Source organism: Dipodomys ordii, unplaced genomic scaffold (assembly GCF_000151885.1).
Source record: "Dipodomys ordii isolate 6190 unplaced genomic scaffold, Dord_2.0 Scaffold13, whole genome shotgun sequence".
Classification (NCBI taxonomy): Eukaryota; Metazoa; Chordata; class Mammalia; order Rodentia; family Heteromyidae; genus Dipodomys; species Dipodomys ordii.
The window spans coordinates 1393223-1404570 of NW_012267229.1; the positions used below are offsets into that span (position 1 = coordinate 1393223).

At 36.9% G+C, this 11348-nt stretch overlaps 1 protein-coding gene across 1 annotated transcript in view; it reads right to left on the reverse strand.

Annotated features, from left to right (window-relative positions):
* Window positions 1-11348, reverse strand: part of Macrod2 (MACRO domain containing 2) — a 1827576-nt gene that overhangs the window by 504386 nt on the left and 1311842 nt on the right. The window contains exon 8 of the mRNA XM_013011026.1: window positions 9396-9469. Within this exon, the coding sequence (XP_012866480.1) occupies window positions 9396-9469 (74 nt within the window). The remainder of the gene's footprint in view (window positions 1-9395; window positions 9470-11348) is intronic.

Sequence of the window (11348 nt, forward strand, 5' to 3'; positions counted from 1 at the left end):
CAAAACACTATGTTGAAAACGAACTTTACAAGTTTGGGAGGTGGGGAGGGAAGGGATGGTAGGGGAAAAACAAAGGAGGGGGTAACAATGCTCGATAGCAAATGTACTCATTACCCATGTAACTGTATGTAACCCCTCTGTATAATATCTTTACAATAAAAATATTTTAAAAACTCTCTTTCTATCTTAGTAATGAATACAGTGCCATTTAAATAATTTTCAAGTGCAAGGACACTGAGTATTCCATCAAAAACAGCAGCTCACTGAAAGAAAAGAGACAAAGTCTTGGAAGTGTGTAGGTGGAACAGGATGGGAGGGGGAGGGTAGAAGGAAGGGAGGTGAACACAATCAATGCACTATCTATATGTTGAAAAGTATTATTATTTCCATTACTTTCTACAATCATATGTGTTAATAATTTTAAATAACTATTAAAATAATTTAATAGGGGAGAGTGTAGTTATGGAGGTGGGAGGGAAGGGATGGTAGGGGAAAACAAAGGAGGAGGCAACAATGCTTGAAAGAAATGTACTCATTATCTTGCTCATGTAACTGTAACCCCTCTGTACAGTATTCTCACAAAAAAAAAACAAATAATTTAATAGCAGTAGTTTGATGTAGCCAGGGTATCTTGAAAGACGTTGCATAATTATAACACATACTTGTGGGGGAAAAAAATCCTCTGATGATTGCCAGTCTGTTTCTCTAGTTGAGAATCATTACCTTGTGTTTTTATACGCAGTGAAAGGTAACTATCCCATTTGCTAAATTTACTACATGTCCTCAATTTTGCCTGATCATGGAGGCCCACAGAATGGATTCCAGTACCCAATCAGCTAGTCAATCATCTCTGACAGCTTCAGCAAATTATCTCCCAAAAGTAGGACCCTCTGTGGGTGTTAAGGAGGATAGCATTTGGGAGCTCTTTGCCTCAGACCTCTAAGCTTCACTGTTCTTCGTTTTCAAATCCAAGCAAGAAAATTCCAGTGTAAGACGCTAACCAACCAGTCTGGGCACTCTGCCCCTATACGGCTGTCTGGGTTAGATGTTCAATTCTGCAAAGATCACTACTGGCCACAGAAGTAGGTTTGTAGTAGAACAGGAACGTGCCAACTATTTACCTTCAGAAATGTCCTTCACCTTGAATTTACCTAAACTGTAAAATGAAAGACAAAAAGGTCTACCTTGAAGGGAATGTACTGAGTATGTAAGAGCATGTTGTATAAAGCCAAGCACAGGCTCTAAAACAGCATCAGCAGGAGCCAGATTAAATATTTTCCATTCCCTGGTTAGTTCTTTCCTGTCTAGAAGCTTCAGATTCATACATGATTCTATTTCACCCATTTAAATAGAATCCCCTCCCAACATAGTAATTCTTTAAGTGTTCTCTCTAGAATATACTGGACTCTATTCTGTTTATCTGAAAGTAATGGGGCTGCAATGGACACAAGGCTGGGTTAAAGAGGGTCAGCAGAAGATGATGTGTGCCCATCACATGGAAGTATAGAAGAGCATAAGCGGTTCTAACGTACAGAGGGCTATAGGTTGGTGTGACTAGAGTACCTTGGAGTCTTGATATCTAGACATTCCCTACTTGTAGAGTAAAAAACAATTAGGGCTAGAAGAGCTCTCCACATAGGATAAAAATAGTGAAGAGGATGGTTGGCCTGAAAGTTTCTGATCCAAGTCCTTTCTCTGCTAGGCACACTGGCTAACAAATGTTCATTGAAGCAGCAAAAGTATAGTATGCCATCTATTGTGGCTCTTGTTGAGAAGAAAGGGGAGGTTCGAAAACATGTAGGAAAATCAAAATAGTTTAATTTCTTCCTCTAAGACTTCAGGCATGTATGTGTATTAAGGGTAGATGCTAAGGCAGTATGATGCTGCAAGTGTAAGTGGAGTCATCCTCTCAGAAGCTCTTATATCAAACAATCCCACCAGAGGTAAGAAGAGCCTTTGGGGCCTGGTTTTCCTGCTAACCATGAGAGAATTTAGAATAAAATGATAAAGAGATACAATTTACTTCAGATGATCAATATATCTGCTTGTGACAAATCTCAGCACAGTAGTTTGAGAGTGGTGAGGTATTAGGTGTGTACGTAAGGAAAGTGGGAGGGAGTAGGGAGGAAAAGCTAGAGGGAAGGAGGAAAGAAAGGAAGAAGTAAAGGAGGGATGGAGGGAGGAAGGAAGAAGGAAGGAAGAAAAGAAGATGAAAGGGGGAAGGAAAACATAAAATGTTTGTAAGGCACCAGAGATCTTGAAGAGTAAAAGCAACTTGGCATATCTGCAGGTTCTGGGAATAATTTTCCTCAATTATGTCACAGCCTATGAGCATCATGACATTTACTTAAAGATCCTGCTTGGGCTAGTCACTGGATACATTTGTAGAGTGGCATATTGGGATGATGATGATGATGATGATGATGATGATGATGATGATGATGATGATGATGATGACAATCACATTCCAGCACAGGATGTGAATATTTCAAAGATGGGGTTTATTTGTCCAAATGCATAGTATTTCAACCTTAGGTTGCAGCAAGAAGTAAAGCCTGCACAGATACTCAATGATGAGTGTGGACATAAAAAGACATTGCTAAAGGAGGACACTGAGTATTTCATTAGGTCTCTGATTGCTAGCCATGCCTTGCATTGAGTCATTGGAAGAAAATAACATTTTGCTTTGTTTATTTCTATAAATAACTGTCCAAAGAAACTGAAACTTGGTGTGGCGGGTATAATTTTCCCATCACAAATGTAAGCATCATTTCACATTTTATTTAAATCCCCTTGTTAAGAGCAATAAAAATCTTAAAAAGTTTCATGTCAGTGACATAGGGCTGGACCCAAATGGTTTTTTTTTCTGATCCATAATATGATCTAGAAACAAAAGTGACAAATGAGTTTTTAACACAGCATATGTTCAAAGGCCTCTGCCAAGAAGGGGAAAAATAGTCTTGGTATCAGATGCTAAAGTGCAATGATTCCTTTCAGGTCCATAATGAGCAAACAAGTGACCATGTCCTCCACCTTGTTAAATTAGCACAAGAGCCATGTTCAGGAGAGTGATTGTGCATTTCTTCAGTGGGTCTCTAATTCTCTTTGCTGCGCAAAGGAACCTGTTCAGCTTTCTAATAATGTGGGGGTTATGTATCTGAATGTAGGAAGGCAGCAGAGGGTGACAGGGCTAAACATGACTGTGGATTAGAAAGCATTGTCTTTATTTGCAAAGGACACCCATGATGACCTCAAGCCAGTGTAGATCTTAGGCTACCACTGATTAACTCTGAGGTCTAGATGACACTGAGTAAGGTCTGCGAGCTCAGCTAGACATGAACCATGGATATGGAGATTCTCAAACTGATACTACCACGTACACACAACATGTCAGCATACTCAGACACATCTGAAAGAATTCTACTTAAAGGGACAAACAGCAATTGCACAGGTTCTGTTTCCCTCAGAAGACATAGAGTAAACAATTCAAATGACAAATAGATATTTAACATGTTGAACAACAATCTGTTTATGCACAAAAAAAAGCCCAACCAAAAAACACAGGTTAAAAAAATCATTTGAGCCAGTGGTGCCAGTGGCTCATGCCTGTAATCCTAGATACTCAGGAGGCTGAGATCTGAGGATTGAAGTTCAAAGGCATCTTGGACAGGAAAGTCTGTGAGACTCTTATCTCCAATTAACCACTAGAAAACTGGAAGTGGCGCTGTGGCCAAGTGGTAGAGTGCTAGCCTTGAGCTGAGAAACTCAGGGACAGCACCGAGGCCCAGAGTTAAAGCCCCACGGCTGAAAAAAAAAAAATCATATGCTAGGCAGAAACCTAAACTCTAAACACAGTAAAAGAAAACTCATTTTTTTTCTCCTCCACAAGAAAACGTTGACTTGAGTATTGGAAATGCAGAGTTGGGAGTTCCCCCCAACTAATGATTCTCAAGTCTAGGTAGGTAGGTACACATGAAGTTCCCTATATACCAGAATATTACAATCCATGTGTTGGGGAGAGAGGTGCCAGTAAGATTGGAAGTTAGGAAATTCTCATAGAGTAACTGAATGGGGAAGATTCAGTGCCCCCACAGGCTGCAGGGATGAAACTAAGGTTAGGCTCTAGCTAAAATGTGGTTTCCTATCTGCTTGACTGCACATAGGGTTCACAGCAGCCTCACTGAACGCTAAGCATCTGTCTGTCTGCTACTTTATAACTGGTAAGGGGAGGTGGGGAAAGGGCTTCGGTTTTCCTTCATGAGACTGCACGTAGGACCCACAGGTTCCCACATTTCAGTTTCCTGAAAATTTACTGATCTTCCAGCTCACGGTATTCATACTCAGGTGCCTTAAGTCCTAAGAAGACTTAACATGCATGGAAGACTTAACAGACATGTTATACATTGTACGATGCCTGTTCCTTTGGGGAATTTTAAATACTGAGTATGTCCTCAATAACTTATAAATGCATTCTAGTACCAGGCCATTGGTAGCTTTGAAAGGCCAAAGGCATTCTGTTCTGCTTTCTATAAGAAAAATAAATTAAAAATATGTATATTGCTCTGGAGATCAATAGCCAAATTCCTTATGAGTCCCTGGAGTAGGACCATAGAACAGGCATTGTAAAAAAAATCATTTCTTGGGCCAACTTCCAAATATGAATAGGGTAGCTGTGGAGTGGAGAAAATCAATGTATTTGTGAAATGATATTTTTAGATTGCATGAAAAATGAGGAATGCATGAAACTGTGTATGATAACATGAAGCAGCCACCCCAAGTTAGAAGTCTGGGCCACATTTCCACTGTTCATTTCCGTAACAGCCCCTTGTTTTGCTTGTCTGTTTCTATAATAAAGTAGAAGATAAAACTTGATTTTCCTAGTCAGTCTCAATGATTCCAAGGCAGGGTATGGAAGTGTCTGTCCACACTGGCTGGCAGTGAATTGCAAAACTATAGAGAAATGAACCAACTATTGTGTTGGGGTAATAAAATGTGTCTACTACTAATAGTATAGGAAACAAAGGATAAGTAAATGGTGAAATGTGAACACTCACTATTATATGACATTATTTGTGGTGTGTGGAAGTTAAACATCATTGAATCATATACTGTGCATCATTAAATCATATACTATCTTAGCTAAGAGAACTATGGACATTAATGGAAGACGTATAGCATGTTAATTTTACATACTTCAAAAGGAAAACTTTAAGGATCTGATTAAGTTAGAGTCCAAGAACATACAACATTACCCACCAAACTCAATTCTGGCCTTCACTCAAACACAAATTATTGACTCATAAATGGACAGTCATGATAAAATCATGTGTAAACTGGTAAATAGCTTTAGGGAATAATGCACAAAATATTAATATTATTATAACTAATATTAATAATAATATAAATATGGAGTGAGAGGGAGAGAAGTAGAGGGGGAGGGAAAGAAGGAGAGAACAAGAGAGGGAGAAGGAAAGACACACAAAGAAAGAAAGAGAGAGATTATTGTTTTGTATAGTTAGGGATTCCAGGATCCTTAAGAGACCTTGATGTAGATCAGTTTCTTAAACTACAAGACACACACACACACACACACACACACTATACATATATATATATATCTTATTTATTTTTTATTCTTCTTTAAGCTGGCTTAAAGAATATATTATATCCTTATTTATATATATACACATACACAGACATACATTCCTATTCATTTCAAGTAATATCAAAGTAAACCTCCACCTAAATTAATGTTGTGATGAACTACTCAATTTCACCATTACTGTCTTTGTCCCTTTTATATTGAACTTTGAGCTCAAATAGCCAGCATGTCTTTTTGAAATCTTCATTGGATAATTAGAATCATAAGAGACATAACTAGAAGTAGCATAATTCTTATTTTCACAGTTTTCCTGATCATGTCAATGCACCAACATTTACCCAGGGTACAGTTTGAAAACAGTTTTTTTTGGTGCTTTTTTTGTCATATGCCATATCAGGTTCACTTTAACAACAGTATCACTACTAGTATCTGATACTCAATTTTCCTATTCTAAACATATGAAAGAATTGTGTTTTCTTGTCTCCTGGAACAATGTCTTTGGGTACCTTTCTCTGAAAAAGGAAATATAATGGGTTTTGACAAAAGAACTGCATTTCCCTGTCATACAATAAATGATATTTTATATGGCAGATCTGACTAATCCAGTGTCCTCTGTAGACTCAGATAGATAATCTTGTGAATGACAAATCTTTGCTCTTTTATGACACTGAGCCTAGAGGGTTGTTTATTACTGCAGTATAATCTAGTCTGTGCATACTGAAAAAAATGTCCACATATTGTTGGCCCTGTTTTAAAGCATATCTCAAACTCCATGGTTGCCACTGCCTTTTCTTCAATCATTGTATCCCAAAGCATCCATCTATTGCTTGGACCTGCTTCATACTTTCTTTTCCTAGTTTGGTCATTTTCTGAAAGAGCTAGACTTGATTTTTTTTGGGGGGGTGGTAGCTGGTCTGGGACTTGAACTCTGGGTCTAGACTCCATCTCTGTGCTTCTTTTGCTCAAGAAATGAGCTCTACCACTTGAGCCACAATGCCACTTTCAGATTTTTTGACTAGTTTACTGGAGTTGAGGTTCCTGCCCTGGCTTTGAACCTAGTCCTCAGATCCCAGCCTCCTGAGCAGCTAGGATTACAGGTATGACCCACTGGTACCCGGCTCAGACTTGTTTTTTAAAGGTGATAAAGATTATGTTACTCCCCTTCTTAAAATCTTCCAAACAATTTTTCTATCTATGAACCTCAAAATCCTATTTTCTAGCTTCAACCCATCTCCAAATTTGTCTTCTGCCATTATTATTTTAAATCCCCAGCACAGTGGTTCTTTTACCAACACTTGAAAACAGTAAGCCCATTCTCCCTCTAGGTTTCTTTCTTTTTCTCTTGTTGCTCCCTCCGTTTGACTGTTTTACTTCACAACCTTGGTATGGTTTTGGCTTACTCCTTCCCATTGTACAAATGTTTCTCCCAAGATTATGTCCTCAGAGGAGATTCTGTATTTTCTAAAACCACATCCTCCAACAACTCACGATATAATTATCATGTTTTATTTTGTAAATCATTCTTTGAAGTTTATTTGTTTATTTAATTCACTTTCCTCTACTTCGACCATGGAAATCATGCGGCAGGGATTGTTTGTTTTACAGTGCTCTCTCTCCTTGGTATATAAAAAGAAGTGTCTGGTCTTTGGGATGATTCAATAAATATTTATCAAACAAGCAAATGAATGAATAAATAGCTGAAATAATCAAGATGTCAAAACAATATTTCAATGAAGAGACAATTGAACTAGAAGCAATATCCCTTTGTAAATCCTTCACCTCATCTATTTTAAAAGAACAAAAATACACTGCTAGATAATCAGTTTGTACAGCTTCCATCTATGGAGTACTACTTATAATTCATTTATTCAGTAAAATCTGATGTGTTCAAATTAACTCGTTCAAACTAGTCAGTGCATATGGAAACAAGGTGTCCTGTAAAAGGAAATCAGTATAGGATATGTGTAAAGTCGAAATAACTAACCTATGTTTTCCCTTCCACATTACCTAGAATTTCTACAAGGGATCCAAGAACTGTATAAGAATGGATATATAATCAAAGGACTGGACTCAAAGGGAAAGCAAGTGAATTAAGTAGCAAACATCAGAATAAAAACAACATCTATAGAAAGCAACCTTTGAAAGAGCCTATTACTGGAATTTGTCAATGAGCTGTAAATATTACTTATATGTTTTCTTTTCATCATCACTTTCCTATAAGAAGTATCTATAACATACCACGACAGTACAAATGAACTTCCTTTAGTGGTGATACTCTTGGGTTATGACTCAGTGAAAATTATGCAAATGTGCTAATATATTTGTCTCTCAACTTCCTCTCATGAAACATGTCCCTCTTTGGCAAAGATGGTACAGGTAAGGAACATTTTCTATGACCAAAAGATATATTGAAGAAAACTAGCTTTTAAAGCTGTTCAAATTCTTCCTGGATTCAGTGGCATTCCACATTGGAAAGTCTGCTTCACCATGAGAACTGACTCAACCACTTGTCTTACACCTCCCAATCTTCAACGTGCCATTAACCTTTTGACACTGGATGAAGATGTGAACAACAATACTGATGTTAGATTTGTTGTAAGGTTGTTGTAATAATGAAAATAATTTGTGTTAAGGGCATACTTTGCAGGCTAGCTAATTTATTTTGCTTTTTTGAGGTAATTTGTCTTCTAAAATGAAGTTATCACATTTATATATTTCAAAGTAAGACAGGAAGAAAGTAACAAGCATCAAAATGGATATAGCTGGCTATGCTGTCTTACTTTCATATATCTGATCAAGAAATGTTGACATTGCCATCATTAAAAATGACACTTTGTTTTATAATAGTGGGCTTTGAAATCAGGGTTCATGCTCTATCACTTGAGCCATATTACCAGCCCTGCTGTTTCTTTAGACACATTAAGAAACCAAGAGTTACTTCTTAGAAATTCTGATAGGCATTTTCCATACCCACACATTTCTGAATAATCCATCTCCTATCCAAAAAGCAAACTACATTCACAGTCCATCAGGAAACTTAAGTTCTTGCAACCCTTATGCTACTATCTGAGGAGACAAAATTGAAAGAAAAATCTTCAAGTGTGTGCATTGCCTGAAATCCATTTGCAATAATATGTAAATTGACAAACTTCTGAAACCTAAAGCTCCATCCAAATCTTTAGTTGTTCTGTTGCTTTGTTTACTAGAGTAGTCCTCCTGTTTATCATTGAATATATCCTGAGAGAATCGGAATCACAGAAAATATTCTGACAGAAACTTACAGTTTCACACACACACACACATACACACACACACAAATTCTCTGGTCATACTGATATAGTTAAAAATTAGCCAAGTCCATGACAATCTCACACAAATAACTTTAGTGATTCATTATAGATGAAGGCAGAATAGGATATCAAAATTTACTTTATACCAAGAATTCCCTGCCAACAAAGACAACTCATTTCTTTAAGGAAAACAGCCAGATTGAACCATTATTCTTCATGAAATACATTATTCTCCTGAATAGAACCACATGATGCAAAAATATAAAGATGAAATTATGGTGAATGTAATTACTTTTCTCATCTTAACCACAAACTGATCAATATAATTACTTCAATTGGGAAAATATGCAATCACCTATGTAACTGAAATGAGAAATAGCGAGTTAGCATTGGCTTAATGAGTAGTGTAGCAGACAGTAATGAAATTTGTGTATTGTTTTTTCTAAAATGAAGATCACAAATTATATGATCTAGAATGCCATAGACCATGCTGGTCCTCTTACCTCCTGGTGATTCTTGGCCAGCCATTCCTTAATGGTACCAAGGGCAATAACTGCAGCAGGCTCATTTGGAAAACCTACATGAGGAGCAGAATAAAATAAATGAACAAAAATGAAGTCAATACAGAGGTCAATCATGGCAGTAGAATAGTTTCCTTGTTAAAATAAAGGTTAGTTCAGCAAGTATGTAACAAGGAAAGCCTTAATAAGTGGTATTTGGATGTGAAGTCTCTGGTCTACTAAGAAGGAATTAAAGAGGACTAGTCTTACAAGGGTCTAGAGTTTTTTTTAAAAGATATAATGCTGACTTATATCTTTACATATATTTAAATATGATTAATAGCTTTCAATAAGTCTCATCTGTTTTTCTCCTAAACTTTACTACACGTTAGCTTCAAAATCAAGTAAATGTGGCTCAGAAATAATACGTGATTGGCCCACTGTCAGTAGCTCATGACTCTATCAGTGAACTTCCATAAGGCAAGACATGTAACAAATAACACTACTACCAAAAATTATACGTATTCAAGACAGCTAACTCCTATTCTCTTTAGGGACACTTCAAATGATGTTTGGCACTAAGATCATCATATGAACTAAACTGATCTTGGAGTACAGGTTTGATTTTACAATAACGGCAAGATGACAGACAAGCCTCATTGGCAGTATAAGCACACACATTCTGAATTTTTAAAGCATAGTCAGAATGTCTTTTTAGCTTATCTAAACTGAAGCTATCCAGGAGAACCATTAGACACTCTACCAACAGAGATAGGAATATGTGAAAGAGTAATTTTATAAATTTATATACCTATGGTGGAGAAAGAAGAGGAGCTGTGAATGATCATTTTATTGAAAGCATTCTCTTGAAGCCTTCCATGGGTATTTCATCACCAATTCTATTACATTCCTATCACTCTCTGATCTCTCTGGTGTTAGATATACCTGTTTGGGGATTTTTTTTGTATTTAAATATCTTTCCTCTTGAATTTTCTTTGTAGTTCATTTCCTAGTATTGTAAAGTATATGACTCAAGGGTTCTTAACATATTTATTGAGTTATGTAATGACTACTAATTCCAGAATATTTTAATCATCCCATAAAAATCTATATACACATTAACAGTCCCTGTTCATCTCCTGTCCTACTAACTTCTGTCAACCATTGATCCTTTCTGTCTTGAGGGACTTAGAAATTCTCCTCCTGGACATTCCATCAGTCTCTTTCCATGCCTTATTTGTCTGACCAATTATCCCTTGCTTCTTTTTATTCTAGGAGCATCTATCAAATACACTTTATTTCCAACTTCCTAAATTCTGCCTTCTTTTAACTCTATTCATCGTATTTTATCAAGTTTCAGCATCATTCAACTAGCATGTCTAAGTTATCTTCTACTCGGCGAGGCTTCTGTCTATATTGACATAAAAAGAGAAAGACATTTCTGAAATAAAGAGATCTATGACTCAAGAGGTCTAGTACATGTACTAGTAATTCACACTGATGCTTTAGACCTCAGATCTCAGTAGGCCTTCAGAGAAAAATGCGTGGAAAGAGAAGCAAGTGCTCTGTCCCCATTTCTAAGAAGGAACACTTTTTCTTTTTTTTTTTATTTTATTTGTGAACATACTGTACAGAGGGGTTACAATTACATGGGCAGGATAATGCGTACATTTCTTACCAAGCATTGCAGCCTCCTCCTTTTGTTTACCCTTCACATCCCTTCCCAGCGCATTGGAAAGGAGATAAGAATAAGTCATGGCTAAGTGCCATTTATTTTTAATTTATAAAGTAGAAAGAATCACTCTGATATGATAAATGTGCACAAGTTCATGATCCTTCATAAATTCACCTTCCACATTTAAGATTGTAGACTTATGCCGGGCACTGGTGGCTCACACCTGTAATCCTAGCTACTCAGGAGGCTGAGATCTGAGGATCACAGTTCAAAGCCAGCCC